Source organism: Arvicola amphibius, chromosome 17 (genome assembly GCF_903992535.2).
Source record: "Arvicola amphibius chromosome 17, mArvAmp1.2, whole genome shotgun sequence".
Lineage (NCBI taxonomy): Eukaryota > Metazoa > Chordata > Mammalia > Rodentia > Cricetidae > Arvicola > Arvicola amphibius.
This window is the reverse complement of record NC_052063.2, coordinates 34,028,520-34,044,874: the sequence shown is the minus strand read 5'-3', so window position 1 is coordinate 34,044,874 and position 16,355 is coordinate 34,028,520. Positions and strand designations below refer to the sequence as shown.

General features: G+C 46.1%; 1 protein-coding gene across 1 annotated transcript in view; it reads left to right on the top strand.

Annotated features, from left to right (window-relative positions):
• The window catches only part of Lrig3 (leucine rich repeats and immunoglobulin like domains 3), a 48,427-nt gene extending 32,589 nt beyond the window's left edge, over positions 1-15,838 (top strand). The window contains 13 exon segments of the mRNA XM_038314533.1: positions 83-163; positions 1,272-1,343; positions 3,364-3,435; positions 3,920-4,047; positions 4,050-4,082; positions 7,248-7,568; positions 8,865-9,146; positions 10,179-10,631; positions 11,339-11,365; positions 11,368-11,493; positions 13,281-13,424; positions 13,735-14,004; positions 15,167-15,838. Coding sequence (XP_038170461.1) covers positions 83-163; positions 1,272-1,343; positions 3,364-3,435; positions 3,920-4,047; positions 4,050-4,082; positions 7,248-7,568; positions 8,865-9,146; positions 10,179-10,631; positions 11,339-11,365; positions 11,368-11,493; positions 13,281-13,424; positions 13,735-14,004; positions 15,167-15,411 — 2,254 coding nt within the window. The 3' untranslated portion in view covers positions 15,412-15,838.
• Positions 15,839-16,355: the final 517 nt, after the last annotated feature.

Here is a 16,355-nt window from a genome sequence, read left to right as displayed (position 1 = left end):
ACCACCTGGGCAGTGATCCCACCTGGGTGGTGACCCGAGGCTTCTGAGAAGTATGTCTAAGGAGAACACTGTTTTTCCTTAGGGACCTGAAGAATAATGAGATTTCATGGACCATTGAAGACATGAATGGAGCCTTCTCTGGGCTGGACAAACTGAGGCAGCTGTGAGTATAATTTGCCTCTTAATTAGCCTCCTCTATGACTTAAAATTATTGTCCTAATTGAAGTCAGATCCATAAGCTGACATCATAGAGTCATCAGAAGTAGATATGTCATCTGGTTACACCCTTGGTCCTTCCCCCAAGTGCATGCTATTGCCCATGATGTGTGTATACTAATTAGCTTTTCTTCCTTGGATGAAAGGTAGAAATTTGAATCCTGGAATTGGTCTAACTCTTGTTGATATCTAGATAAGAGCTTGAATTTTATTTTGACCATTACCCATTAGGAATGATCACTGTGTTGAAGGGACTGTTTACGCCAACATTTAGAAGCCCCCAACAGTGTGCTGTAGTCATGAGTTCTCAAATGAAGCAGTCCGCTATCTGTATCAGTCACACTACATCAGGGTCCAGAAAGGAGGCAAACACTTCATATTCAGCCTCAAAATGGTCTTGTAGACTGCTCTCTGTTTTCTGTTGGTGATGGAGGGTAACCATAGAGGAGAGGGGAACAAGCTAGACTGTGGAGCAGTGTGATCCCCAGAGGACCTTATTTATTTGGCACCTGTGTTTGTGGAGTGTGTTGGTTATCCTTCTGTTGCTGTGGTAAAATGTTATGAGTAAAAGCATCTTAAGAGTTTGCTCTGGCTCATGGTTCCAGACAGCTAGGTGTCCATGGTGGTAGGGAAGTCATGGCAGCAGCAGTGGGAAGCTGGAAGACCACATCTCTGCCACAGAGTAAACTGGTACGGGGCGTGCTATCGACTCTCCAAGGCTGCCCCAAGTGATGTACTTCTTCCATCATATCCTAAAAGTTCTATGATCTTCACAAACAGCGCTGCCAACTGGGGACCATGTGTTCAAGATATGAGCCCATGGGGGCGATTCCGTTCAAGCTCCTACACGGAGGTGTCTGTCCAATGCTTTGAACTCATGTTAAATCATGTTACTGAACATGAGATCAGGGATCCAGTATTTCAAGTTACGTTCTTCCGTTGACGAAAATAGTTTTGTTCGCAAATGAGAATAGTCCTTTGTATAAGAGTTCTGGTCCTTAAGTTGCATTTTCAAAATTTACTACAATGTGGTTGTACCTCTTCCCCCACTCCAGAATGCTCCAGGGAAACCGCATTCGATCGATTACCAAGAAGGCTTTCACTGGTTTGGACGCGCTGGAACATCTGTAAGTAGCTGGGACCGAGTTCCCCTAAGGGTGGTCCCAGACGCTGTCTGTCTATGACTCCTGAAACGTGAAGCGAATAGCCTGTGCTGACTGCATCCTCCTAAACTATAAAACACATTTACACATCTTCCTGTCGTCTGTCAGTCTGCTTCCTTCATCTTTACCTGTTGGTTTTCTTTTCACTTAAGACCATCGTTCTTCCTTTCATGCTCATTCATCTTTAAGCATTGGCAGCTGTGATCTAAAACAATCTAACATATATTGGGCACTTATCACAGTCTGGTCATTTTTCCAGGTGCTGAATATATAAGTATCTACTGCTCCATTTAGTACTTGCAAAAATACTGTTCAGTAGCTTTTAAATCGTTAAATGAAATTCCTGAAGATTCATGGATTGTGTTTGTTTAACAATTAAGATCACTTGAATATTAAAGATCAAAAAGATGTCCCTGAGAGGGACGTGCTGGAGCTTTGAGAGCAGGTGACAGTGTCGTGAGAGAACCTTTGCTGTTGTTGTTGCTGGCTGTAAAATGTGCAAGCTAGCCCTCTCTGTTACTATCTTTTGCACTCCACACGTCAGTTGGGGAGTGCTAGGAAAACACAAGATCCGGCTTTTTCTGGCTCCAGAAAGACCCTAAATCCCTTTGGCCCTTGACTACTCACTCCGTGCCCCATCTTGGGAAACTTTGGCACACATTTATGAAATGAGATTTCAGGGTGGAGGGTTTTCAGTTACTAAAGAAGATGCTAGCTCTGGGGAGTATTGCTTAAGTATTATGACAACTGAACCAGCCAACTGTTAGTGTTAGCCTCACATTTCAATTTCAGATCACAAAGTAGTTTGGAATGTTTGCTCGATTGAGGAATGCTTGTAGCCATAAGTTTTCCTACATGCTAACTTGGACAATGTTATCATTTAGATGCACATCGGGGTTGTACCTCACCAGGACTGTGTATTTGGGAGTTAGTCTGCCGGCTGCCTTGTAGGCTTTCACAACCTTACCAGTTGTTTCAAGAGAGACATGGATTGCCAGCTCCCCCGACAGCAGTGCAGTTGGAAATGGCAGAATGAGTCTGCAAAACTGAGCACTGCCATGTCAAGCCAAGATTGCTGTTACTGAAACAGATTATTTTCAGAGGAAAACTAGCCAAAGCATTTGTCAACTGGCCCGTTCCGTTTCTGGGAAAGTGGAATTAGTGGATCAGCAGAGTATTAACCTCTGCTTCAATTTTCCTTGACCTTCGCTGAGTCTCCCAGACTCTTTCCCTACCCAAGTCTAGCACCTTCCTTCTTTGTTTTCCAGTCTACTTGCTCATTCAAAATCCCCCTTATATGCTGTGGACTGTGAAAAAAAAAAAAAAAAGATGAAGGAATTAACCATTGTGGTGGATAGTTTAGCTCTCGCTGCTTCAAAGTACTAGTTAAAAATAAAGTCAACACGAGCATCCTCTCATTTACTGGATGTCCTGCCTGGAACCTTATTTGCTTTATTGAGTACATCTGTGAACATCGCTGCTTTTGCAGTGGAGAGCTATTGTGACAGAATTAGGCTGGATAATGGGCTCAACAATTCCCTTTCATGCCAAGCTACATAGGAGAGCCATCTTTCTCTGGGTTGCTTTAGGAATGTCTGCATTAATGTATAGCCAAACACACATCACAGAAAGTGGCCTACAAAAGATGTTTTGAAAACGCGCAACCATGAAGCTTAAGTTGTGCACTTATAGCAAATTTGAATAATGAGAACTAAGTGGCAGGCGGATCAGCCAGCGCCCTTGAGGAGTCAACACTCTGGGATTGGTGTCAGGAATGACCCCCCTTCTTCCCCATGACTGAACCCATCTCTGGGTGACTTGGCCAGAGCTTTCTGAGAGACTCTGCTGCAGTGGTCCCATAGGCACATGACAAGGAACGTAGAGTGTTTGCCCGTCGAGTGGGTGGGCAGTGGGGTGTGGCCAGGCCTGAAGGACACGCCCTGCCGTCGTTCACCCTGCTGTGTTGGATTTGGCTGTTTTCCAGGGACCTGAGTGACAACGCCATCATGTCTCTGCAGAGCAATGCGTTTTCCCAAATGAAGAAACTTCAGCAACTGTAAGTTTTCCCTTTTCCTTCTCCAGTTTCAAGTCACGCCCCGAAGGGGAGCTGTCATGTGATATGTCATCAAAAAAAGAGCATCTAGCACATTCTTGACGCTATTAATGTTTATACCAGAAACAAGGGAAGCGGGCTGTTTGTTCCCTTGCGTGCGATTGGAATTTCTTTCTCTCTCTGTTTTGAATTTGCAGCTTAAATCTGTGGGACCATATATAGTATGGTTCCTAAATATAGTTCTCATTTTGTATTAGTTAGGAATTTTGACATATCAGCACTTCTGCCTCAATAGGACAATAAGAACAGGAGAAAACAGAGGCCCTGCTAGCTCGTTTCTTACATTTTAAGGTAGACTATAGGATATTTACAACCTCATGCATTCGGCTTCCAAATTCCTCACTTGGTTAGTATTTATTTAAGTTTGACTTACTTGTAGAAGTCTGCATTTCATACCAAACAAATTGAATGTAATTCCTCTCCTCAGGCATTTAAATACATCCAGCCTTCTGTGTGATTGCCAGCTAAAATGGCTCCCACAGTGGGTGGTGGAGAATAACTTTCAGAGCTTCATAAATGCCAGTTGTGCCCACCCTCAGCTGCTGAAGGGGAGAAGCATTTTACCGTCAGCCCAGATGGCTTTGTATGTGGTGAGTAAACGTGCCGTCCTTGATTTTCATTAATTCCCCTTTTCCCGCTCGTTTGTCCAGACAATGCGTTTGACGAGATGTGTGTGTGTTCTTCATAGGAACTTTCCGAGGTAGGCGACGTGGATCTAGAGTGGGCTGCCTGTTAGCGTTTTCCAGACACTGGTAGAGTTTGCCGGCGCGTCCTCCTGTTTGGTTTAGCATCAGCATGGTTTGGTGGCAAGGATGAAGTCAGATCTTGAACGAGCTGAGAGTTGGCCCCGTGCTCCTCTCCTGCTCTGCTTTCCCCCACCCTTCCTCTCCGCCCAGCTGTGGCAGCGTCTGCCTGGCTTTCGACTCTGGTTCTGTAAACGGCGTATCAACAGCTGTCTGTAGTGATGCTACAGTGACACCTGCTCTCTTGATTTTGCTGCTACCATTTTTAGAGGCCTGGGAGAAAATTGTAGTTTCTCGTATTAGCTTTCACAGATGGTGCCTGAGCCTGGGAGCTGCGGTCTTCTGTGTGTTCATGGACGTCATACCTGGGCCTTGTGTCCTGGGCTCCCCTCTCCTCGCCCTTCTGTTTATCGTTTTTGAGATGGGGACTCACTGAGTTGTTCAGGGTAGCCTGGAACTCACTCCACAGTCTAGCTTCCTAAGTAGGTGGGTTCGTAGCTCAGAGCTACCAATCCAGGGAACCTGAAAGCGCCTTAGCTGGCATTTGCCCCTTTAAAAAAAAAAAAAAAAAATCAGTGTTCTGTTTTTAAAAATTATTTTCACTAATTCATGTGTGTACATAAATATTTCCTCACCATTGCCCTTTGCCTGCCCTTTGTCCTCTCCCACCAAGCCCCCTTCTTCCAGCATCCAGCTCCTACTTCCACGTCCTTTTTGGTGACCCACCTTGTTTAATAAGCGTCTATATGCGCATGGTTGGGTACATTATTTACTCATGAACAGGCAATGTACTATATAGCTATATGACTCCCCCCTTCCTCAGCAACCATAACTGCCTACCGCTCTCAGGAAGGGTCAAGGCTAGCACTAAGCTCCTCTTCCATCCAAGATGGCGGGACTTACGGCACCTTCGTGCAGTTTGCTTTCTGCTCTTTAACTCTGGGGTTTGTTGCGAGGCTTGGAGGAAAGAAATTTCAGTAGCCAAGGAATTAAGACCACTGAGACATTAACTGTTGGCAGGTAAAGCAACAGGAGGAAGGGCAAGTTCGAATTCATTGTAAATCATTTTAAGATCCATTGTCTTAGCAACCAAAAATCTCAGTATTTGAAGTCGTCTTACCCAGAATTCCTGTGGCTAGTTAGGAACAGACTGTGGTTAAAATAAAATAAAGTTTCCATCTCTGATACAGTTTTCTGTCATAGATACTCTTAGCTGCCTTGGAAACCTTTACAAAAATAAATGTGTGTATAAAACACAAAATCAAAATTTGCTTGAATTTAAGCATGTGTGAGAAGAAACTATAGATCCACATTTTATCCTGGCATCATTTAAAATCTGACTACATACTGCTTTGCTTCATACAAGGTTGCAGAATGTAATGGTGCCAGCAATTTTTAAAAATAAAACTTCTGATGTAGGCTTTGGATCCAAATGAGCTTTTGGCGATCATCCACAAGGGCCTCTTACTCCTTCTCCATACACTCTCTATCTCTAGTTCTCTGGCCTGGATGTACGAACCCCAGTACTGTGAGACAAACCCATATGCATCCTCTGCCGTGCTCGTCTCTTTCTTCTCCTTCCCCATTGTGAATCCGAACATTGATTTATGGGATAGAAATTTCAAAAAAAAAAAAAAAAATCACACAGAAGCAACCGTCCTCTTTAACAGCTCACAGGCGTAGGGTTGGAAGCGGACAGCCAAGCTGTGGTCCGGAGGAGCACTCTGCTTCCGTTCATGGCCCCAAACTTGTGTTTTCAGATCAACCATTATCCAGAAGATCTGGTAGCTTCCTTCAGGGTTTATTTAGGGCCATCTCTGAGAAAATGAAGTTCAAAAAAGGTAACTCTTCCAAAAAGTAACAGGGAACTAAAAATAACTGCTTAGAACGGGGAGTTGCCCAGCTCTAATTATAATGTAACCCAACAGGCTGTGCGGCAGGCAGCGTGATTGATGGGCTGCCCCACTTCAGGCCCCAGCCAGCGCGCTAGCTCGCACATGCTTTTTCGATTGCTTGATTTATTTTTGGCTTTTGGGGTTTGTTTGCTTTTTGTTCATTACTGTCTTTTCTTAGTTTACTTACATATGCGTATGCCGGTGTGTCGGCCGATTTGTCTGTCTGTGCATCGGGCGTACACAGGTGCCCGGAGGGCCAGACGAGGAATCAGAATCGTAGGTAATAGGCAGTTATGAGCTGAGCACTGTGGTGCTGGGAACAAACCCCAGGTCCTCTGCAAGAGCAGCCGGATCTCTCCAGCTGCTTGTTGCCATCTTGATGATTCACGGATGTTCGCTTGCTTATAGTTTGGTTGCTCTTTTGGATGGAGGGCCTGAGCAAAAGATTGTAGACGCTGAGAATAACGTTCAAAGATCATCTGTGAGCCTAGAAGTTTTAAAACTGCTCTTCTTTCTTCCTTATAAAAAAAATATTCTTTCATTGAATGGTAACTAATATGTTGATTATGGTAATCATCCTTGTGTACGAGTGCACTGTGGCCGTTTGGTGCACAAAGAAGTCCTGTGAGCAGATTAGGCTGCTACCCAGTAGATCCATCACCTCAAACGTAAATCATTTCCTTGTGCTGGGAACATCGCAAGCCCTCTCTGTGGGCTCTTTTAAAACAATCACTTAATTGCTCTCGGCCAGCCTTACCCCTGCATCCCTCGGTTTTAAATGCGGTCTGGTTTCCCTTGTGCCGTCTTAACCTCTCTTCTTGTGCATATACGAAATACCAGACATGTGGCATAAACGTCTAAGACCGTTTTGAGGCACCACTCCTCTTAGTTAGAAAATGACGGTGCCTTCTACTCCACTGAACCCCCGGCAGGTTACCTCTGAGCCTTCTCCCAGGTTGTCGCTCATCCCCGGGACCCGCCGATGTGTCTGTAAAACACAGGCTTGGGGTCACCCCTGAGCTGCTCTCTGCTTTGTTTCCCGTTGTTGGCGTTCGAGCGGCGGTGGACTCTGAGGCCCCTCACATCATTCTGCTTCCTCCTTCTCCATTTTAAACAGACGATTTCCCCAAGCCCCAGATCACGGTTCAACCGGAAACGCAGTCAGCAATCAAAGGCTCCAACGTGAGTTTCACCTGCTCCGCTGCCAGCAGCAGTGACTCCCCGATGACTTTCGCTTGGAAGAAAGACAACGAACTGCTGCCGGACGCTGAAATGGAGAACTACGCACACCTCCGGGCCCAGGGCGGCGAGGTGATGGAGTACACCACCATCCTGAGGCTGCACAGTGTGGCCTTCGCCAGTGAGGGGAAGTACCAGTGCATCATCTCCAACCACTTCGGGTCGTCCTACTCCGTCAAAGCCAAGCTCACCGTAAACAGTGCGTGGTCCACTTCCCTCTAGTGTTAAAAGATACCGTTTAGTATCAGCTGCAGTGTCCGTGTGCTCCCCTTCCCTTCTCTCTCTTCCCCCACCCGCCCCTGCTTTTTATTTTCCGTGCTTTCCCACCTAGCTACAGAAAAATCGCTGTTCTTTATTACTCGTATCTAAAGCAATGATTTATTGGATTCGCCTCTCTGGATATGGCAGGATGAACCAGAATCAAAATGAACCAGATACTTTTGCTCTCTCTGGGGCACGGTGATATGTGGGACCACGCAGCATGCTGCCTTTAAAACATGCTGGGTGTGAATTCCTGTCGTTCCTGATATATAGTTACGACTCTCACCAAGTGTCTTACCTTTGTACCTCTATCTTTCCAACTAGAGATGGGGGCTGGAGAAGTGGATGGTTCAGTGTTTATGAGCACTGTTTGCTCTTCCAAAGGACCAGGGTTCAGTTCCCAGCACCCACGCGGCGGCTCACGACTGTCTGTAACTCTGGTTCTAGGGGTTCTGACACCCTCACACAGACACACACACACACACACACACACACACACACACAGGCAAAACACTAAGGCACATAAAAATAAAACAAAATAAAAAGAGATGCTAAGTGCCATTTCTTTGAAATGCCGTGACCCATAAATTAGATAATGTGTGTGTTGGCGGCTTGGCAGAGCGCCTTGGAGTTTGGGTAGCGCTCCCTAAATGCATCCATAGTGGCCAGCGTGAGCAAACAGTGGTGCTGTAGCAACCTTTGCATGGCAGGCAGGCAGTTCTGCAGCTCTAAGATTGTATTTTGGATGCTCTCCACTTTATTGTTTTAACTGTTAATGTCTGCCTGGTAGATGATTTGGGATATGATTTATTAATGCGTTGAGCGGGCCCTTGCTAAGGCCTGGCACACAGGGGAATTGAAAGTGTAGAACGGGACACAGTCACCAAACGTTAGGTCCTGCAGAACTGGGGAAGAATAGATGAAGTCACAGCGCAGAGAGATTGACTGATTTGCCCCAGATCTCACACTTAATTTCTGAGAAAGCTAAAATGTAGCCAGAGAATGTCTGCTGGGAGGATCTTCCGTCCGAAGATCCTGTGCCTGCGACCCGAGTGTCATTCTGACTCCGTCCCACCTGAGCCCAGCTTCAAGCCCAGTTCAAGTTTAGCATCTCTGTCTTGCAGTACTAACCCTGCCTTACCTAAGTCACGTATCTCCTTGAGTACCCAGAAGTAGGGCAGGACAGACAACCCTTGGAACGCTGATGTCAACCGCATGGCTCATGTGATTTCAGTGTTGCCTTCCTTCACCAAGACCCCCATGGACCTCACCATCCGCGCTGGGGCCATGGCCCGCCTGGAGTGTGCTGCTGTGGGACACCCAGCCCCACAGATAGCCTGGCAGAAGGATGGAGGCACAGACTTCCCCGCTGCCCGGGAGAGGCGAATGCACGTGATGCCTGAGGACGAAGTCTTCTTCATTGTGGACGTGAAGATCGAGGACATCGGGGTGTACAGCTGCACGGCTCAGAACAGCGCTGGCAGCGTTTCTGCAAACGCTACCCTGACGGTGCTAGGTAAGGCAGGTGCTTTCCTCAGACTCTGAGTCCCTCTTGATGCCCCGACTCACCCAGAGACCCTTCTTCTTAGAAGCAGCTGGGGGGACGAGGCAGATGAAGACACAGAGAGTTCTGTCTTCAAAAGAACAGCCTCTGGGTAGCTTTGAAGCCAGGAGACATTTTACATATTCAGGCCTCTGACCAGGGAGATGACGCTGCCCCCTTCACTCCAAGTACAGCCTCCACTCTTATCTTCGTAGGCCGGCATTATTCATAACTGTTGGACATCTCAGCGTTGTAAAGAGTGTGTAGGAAAGTGTCTATAGATAGACGGGGAAGACCCGTCCCCTTCCTTTACCTCCCGTGCCTCTGTGGAAGTCCCAGTTTCTTATCACCTACTTAAACAGGTGTTTCTCAGATTTGGAACACGTTCATAGTTCCCGTGTCTCGAGGAGAGCTACAAATAACCTACTAAGATGTCAGGGAACAGAGGAAGGCCTTTCAAGGTCTCTGGCATGGAGAAACTTCATTTTAAAGAAATAAACATGGGGTGCTTAAGAGTATGTCCCGCTTCAGACGACCTGCCTTTGGTTCCCACAGTGTCATTTCTCACCTGCCTTTCTCTCCAAGCCCCAGGGAGCCTACCCCTCTGACCTCCACAGGAGCACACACCTTCCCGCACACCAGACACGTACATGTCAAACACAGATACGGAGTAATCAAAGGAAATCCCTAAAGAGTGTTGCGCCTTTGTCAACGTATCAACAGCCTTGTGCATGAAATTATATTTTTTTTTACCAATTTTCTAGATTAAAAAAATATTTTATCTTCCCCTAATTTACTAACCTTGGAACATATGAGGGAGGGTGAGGGTAGAAACTCGAAAACTGGTGGGATGGGTGATAAGATCCAAGCTTGCCTTGACTGGGGGCCTCGTTAATGGCACCTGTTCAACGAGCTGTAGGGGTATAAGACTTGAATAAATTCCCCTGCGAGCTCCTAAATGGAACCCAGTTTTCATCTAGGAAATCTCAAACCTTGTGCTTTCAGAGACTCCATCATTTCTGCGGCCTCTGTTAGACAGAACTGTCACCAAGGGAGAAACGGCGGTCCTGCAGTGCATCGCTGGTGGGAGTCCACCCCCCAGGCTGAACTGGACAAAAGATGACAGCCCGCTGGTGGTGACCGAGAGGCACTTTTTCGCAGCCGGCAATCAGCTGCTCATTATCGTGGACTCTGACATCAGCGACGCCGGGAAGTACACGTGTGAAATGTCCAATACCCTCGGCACCGAGAGAGGCAACATGCGCCTCAGCGTGATTCCCACTCCCACCTGCGACTCCCCGCACATGACTGCCCCGTCCTTAGACGATGACGGATGGGCCACCGTGGGCGTCGTGATCATAGCCGTGGTTTGCTGCGTGGTGGGCACATCCCTCGTGTGGGTGGTCATCATCTACCACACAAGGCGGAGGAACGAAGACTGCAGCATTACCAACACAGGTGTGTAAACAAGCAGCCTGCCCGGGCTGTGGGAGTCATGTGGATTTGTGGTTTCGTAGGCAGGCCCTTCTAGGAGGTGTCTCACGGGTCTGAGTCTGTATCCAAGGGTGACTCATTTGCTGCGAGCTGCAGGAATGCGGGTAGCTAAACAATGACAACCCCCCAAAGCCTGAAATAACGCTGATGTGCAGAGATTAATCTTTTTTTACTAAAACCTCATCGGGATATCCTGATGGCAGGAGATAAAACCCAAAGCACAGTGAAATCCCTCCCATCCTCTTCAGGATGAAAGCAAGCAAGGAGGCAGGAGCCGCAGCATGCGAGTTGGCTCACCCTCTAGTGGCAGCTCTTCGTGTTCTGTGTACGCATGCACACAGCCCAGCCGGTGATTTTGTCGCGAGGGTTGCCTGCCACCTCTGCTACTGATGAGATGAGAGCAAGCCAAGGCTCCATTTATGGTTTTGACTCATTACCTTTTGAACATATGGTTTTGAAATTTGGGCAGGGGTGTATTTCGTGAGCAATAAAGTGAAAATTAACTCGGGCCCAGAGCTGAAAAGGCAGCCATGGGCCGTTCCTGGTTTTTTCCAGAATAGATCGGTTCCTTAACTGGTGTTACAGAACCAGACCAGTCTGTAGTGTATCCTGCCAGTGCCGGCAGCTCTCCAGGAGCAAGGCTCTTGATGGATGCTGTTGTTTGATTACAGATGAGACCAACTTGCCGGCCGATATCCCTAGTATCTGTCATCTCAGGGAACGTTAGCTGACAGACAGGATGGATACATCTCCTCGGAAAGCGGAAGTCACCACCAGTTCCTTACTTCTTCAGGCGGATTTTTCTTACCACAGCATGACAGTGCTGGTAAGTGTCTAAGATGTCCAGGGACGGTTGTTTTAAAGTCCCGGAGGACGTCCCAGATGTCACAGTAATTTTCAAGAAGAAATGATGATGGTGATGAGGGCCTAGCCCAGATTTCTAGCAAAAATACAGTTCTCTCACCCACCCTATCCTCTTCCTTCTCCTCTTCCCTCCCCCCTCTTCCCCTTCTATTCCCACCCTTCCCTCACCCCCGCCTTCACTTACTGTTTTTTTGAGAATGGATATTAAGGTTTTCTTAAAGACTAGATACTACTGGGAAGGCACTCATGAGAAAGAGAGAATCAACCTCAGAGAAAGATAATCGACCCCTCTGAGTAGGAATAGTGCCCTTTTATAGCTGCTTGGGGGAACAAATCTAAACAAAGAGAAAGACCAGCACAAGTAAAACTTTGAAACACAGAACAAAGAAACTGAAGAAAAAATGGTAGAAAACCAAAAGATCTCCCACGCTCATGGATTGGAAGGATTAAGATTGAGGAGAATTGCTATCGGAAGTGCTCTACAAAATTCATGGAAGTCCCCCAAAATTCCAGTGTCTGGAGCCTGGAGAGATGGCACTTAGTGCTCCTCTGGAGGGCTTGGTTTTGCTTCTCAGTGGTTCACAACTACCGTAATTTCAGCTCCAGGGCATCTGCTGTTTTATGTGCAAGTGTGCAAGCTCGTGTGCACACACACGTGCACACACACGTGTACACATGCACACTTATTTTTATCCTTTTGTTAAATTCTTGAAAAACACTTTTTCATGATAAAAGAAGATAGGCAAATTAGGTCGAATTTAATTTATCCAAGGATGTCCTCTTCCCTTTGCACTGTGAATGCTCTTTGGTGCTGAGTGTCCTGGGTTGGCGTTTCTTGCATAGTGACAGAGGCCAGGTGCCTTAAAGACGACTGGGGGAATGTGATGTCGCTCCGCTGTGGGTGCCTTATGTGTCTGATACTAAAGATGGAGGAAGCGTGCTGCAGGAGCCTCTCAGCCCAGACACATTCCTGGTGTACACAGGCAATTGGAGCACTTCCCAGATAGGTGGTTTACAGGAAGACTGGGAAAATACACACACAGTGCTGGGCACATGCCAGGAACTCTACCTGTGAAAACCTGCTGTGGGCTATTCTCAGCATTTCTCGTTTAGTATGCACCTTTGTTGAGTGTTTATAGTTGCTCTCTACCGGACTGCGTAATTGGGAAGGAAGCATGTTTGTTTTCAGCTTCAGAGTTTAGTCACCAGTGAGACGAACACTTGCCAGTGGACTGTGTCCACTGCTAGCTGTTTTATTGTCCCATATGTTTAATTGAGCTACCGGGAGATGTTTTGGCTTGGTTTTTTGACTCAACTTTGAGGTAGGATACTACGGTTACTAGTCATTGAGTCTGGTCATCTGGAACATTTTACAGTAGGCCCTAGTGCTGAGCGTTCAAACCATGGCTGTACGCATAGATCCACTTCCTTTAGAATCCAAGTGGGGCTAGCAATAAGGTTGGCACACTTAGCTCAGTGCTTATCGGGACTTAACTATAGCTGCCCTGATTGGTGGATCCCAATTTAAAACATTTATAGTCCAGATCCAAGAATAGCTTTAATGGACCATTACAATTTCAGCTTCATGGGCCTCAAGAAACTGGAAAAAAAAAATTCCTATGTATGTGTGTACTTTTTCTTATTACATCCTAGCCAAATTTTCTTCTGTAAATGTGGAAAATACAGAACCAGAGCGAATGTTGAATGACATTTAGTACCAGTTCGGTGACTGGGGTTTGTTTCTTAAAGGGACATGCCATATTGACAACAGCAGCGAAGCCGAGGTGGACGCTGCCCCTGACCCATTTCTCTGCCCATTTGTGGGCTCCGCAGGCCCTGTGTACTTGAAGGGGAATGTATACGGCCCAGATCCATTTGAAGTTTATCTTCCAGGTATGGTTTTCTTGACTGAATACAGTTCTGTTTCCTGAAAAGACTTCTGTAGATGGAAGTTTCTGTCCCACCCAGTCCCACAGCCATTCAGTCCCAAATAAACTCACAGAGGCTTACAGTAATTATAAACTGTTTGGCCTATTGCTCAGGCTTATTACTAACTAGCTCTTACAACTTAAATTAACCCATAATTCGTATCTATGTTTAGCCTCATGGGTTGGTACCTTTTCTCAGTGAGGCATTCTCATCTTACTTCCTTTGCATCCTTCCTGACATGCTGTGTCTCCTGTTGTGGAACCACCTTGAAAAGGATGCAGTTCTGACCCGAGGGTAGCTCTAATGGACCACTATGAGACCAGCTACATGAAGAAGGACTGCTTCCCGTGCACTCATCCCTCAGAGGAGCCCTGTGAACGGAACCTCAATAGCATCCCGTGGCCACACTCACGAAAGCCCATGACCTTCATGTACACTCAGAACGAGGGACCCACGCTTCAGCCTCTGTGTTTAAACAAGTCCTCTCTGGATTTTAATACAAGTCAGGAACCAGGATCAGTTACTTCAAGTAATTCTTTCATGGGTAAGTTTATCAAGCTGGGGATTACCTTACTTCTTTGATTCAAGCCTCATTTTGCTTTGGGCAATGGTTTCATTCCTAATGTGACTGTGATGTCCTCCGAGTTGCAGGTCTTTCTAAACTGCAGTCAGGGCTGGGAATTGTGTGTGGTTATGTATTTAATCTGTACCTAAGCCCCAGGAGCTTTCTGGGCTATGCTGTGTGTGGCATGTAGGAGACAAGGGTTTGGGGAATGACTTAGGAGCTGAGTTTGTCAGCCATGTGGAAAAAGTGGTTTTAGGTCCCGGCAGCCTGAGGGGTGGAGCTGTGTTCTCTGCATGGTTGTGGTTTCATACGTCTGGTGGCTTCTAACTGAACTCACAGTGGAAGCCAGGAAGGCAGCATCCTACCTAGCCAAGCTTCAGACAGTTGAGATGATCGTCGGCAGAGGCCTGCAGTGCTTGCAGGGCGAACCAGTGCAGGTAGACAATAGCAAGCCCCACGGGTAGATTGTGAGATTTTTTTTTTTTTTTTTTGGTCTCATGTGTAGGAACAGTTAGAGGGAAGAACAGAGAGCGAATGCTGCCGTTTTTACTGAGTGAAGCAGTCAGAGAAACAAGCCTCAACCTGCCGTGGTGTGTTTTTGTGTTCTTGGTTGTTTTTAAAGAAAAAATTCCAAACCATTTTCCTTAAGTGTTTAAGAAATTTTATCCATTGTTCCAGTATTTCTATACTTTCCTGAAGAAAAAAAAAAAGAAAGTATATTCTGTAGAACTGGATAGGCATTTTAGTTAATCAGATGGTTTTTTGCTACAGTTGAAAAAAGGGCAAGACAAGAATCTGCCGAAATACACTGACTGCGTATTATGCAGTCACCCTTCATGGAGAATCATGAGCTCAGAAATCCTCAGGCAAGGGCTCCAGGGCATTTTTCAATTGACAGGCTTCAGGAACTTCAGTGCTCAGTGGATAGTGTTGCTGAGGGTCAGGAGAAAACAAAAATGGGCATGTTTGTTAAAAACATGGGTATGCAGGTGTTCTGTGCTGCATTCTATAGACCATGTGTTCACAGCACACACTGACTCCCACATAGGATGCTGGGGAAAACTTAATCGTGTTAATGGAAACATGCTGGCTCCTTTCGGCGAAAGGACCCATGTGTTCATGGGATTTTCTTTTCTTGTAGGTACCTTTGGAAAGCCTCTGAGGAGACCTCACCTGGACGCCTTTTCAAGCTTTGGGAAGCCGCCAGACTGTCAGCCGAGGCCCTTTCACGTGACAGAGCTTTCCTCTGCAGAGTTGGACTCTGAGTCAGAGGAAGATGTGAAAGAAAGGACCGAGTTCCAGGAGGATAATCACAAGGGTACTGATCAACAGACATTAGATACGTACAGGACTCCAGACTGCCAGCCTTGTGACTTGGGCACATAGACCGGAAGGGACCAAAAGAAAGCTTCCACATGCTACCTCATCTGGGCTCCTATTTAAAAGAGACAGAATCCAATGTTTCTAAATGGACTTACAAAGTTTAAAAAGGAAAAAAAAAATGCTTTATTTATACAGAGGAACCAAAATTACAAAAAGTTATAAAAATTTATACTGGGAATAACTTTCATATAAAAATGCATTTTAAAAAGTATTTTATAACTTTGTTTTATATGAAAAATATCCTATGTAAATTAATGGTATAAGTCCATTTTATGTATTTTTTATAAAGCCAGATTTCTTTTTATTGAGAATGAGTACTAAAGCCTTTTAAATAATCCCATCTTACACCTTTTTTTGAATAGAGGCCACTTTATTCTATTTTGCACATTACATTTAATAAATGTGTCATTTGGTGCCAACCCCCCATTTATACAATAAGAGATTTTATTGTTTTTCAATGCATTTTAAACCTTTATCATTCGTATTTATCACATCTCAAATGAATTGAAGTTATACTTAGCATATTAAAGTACAGCCAAAGGGCCCATTCAGCCCACCCCACCCCCTGGATGGTTAACAAACTGTCCTCACGTGGGTCACAGGCAAGTGCACTCCGGATGAGTCACAGTCACCAGGAGGTGTTCCTAGCCTCACAAACAGATCTGTTGCCGCTGCCGACTGGTCCCAGCTGCAGCTCGAATGACCCCATAATCCCTATTTCCTTAATGAAGCCAATGCCTTTGTGGCCCGGTACCTAATGTCTGCCACAGGAGTTTCCCGTCCTCCATGGCTTGTGTTAGAACTAGAGTGTTCTGGATCGCCTGTCTCTGCTGTGGAAAGCGCCACGGTGAAGGTGGTTTTCCATCCACAGTGGGTGTGAGATGCCACCCCAGTCTGCGCCGCCTTAGTAATCTTCACTGATTGTGGTTGGTGTACACACAGTGGCT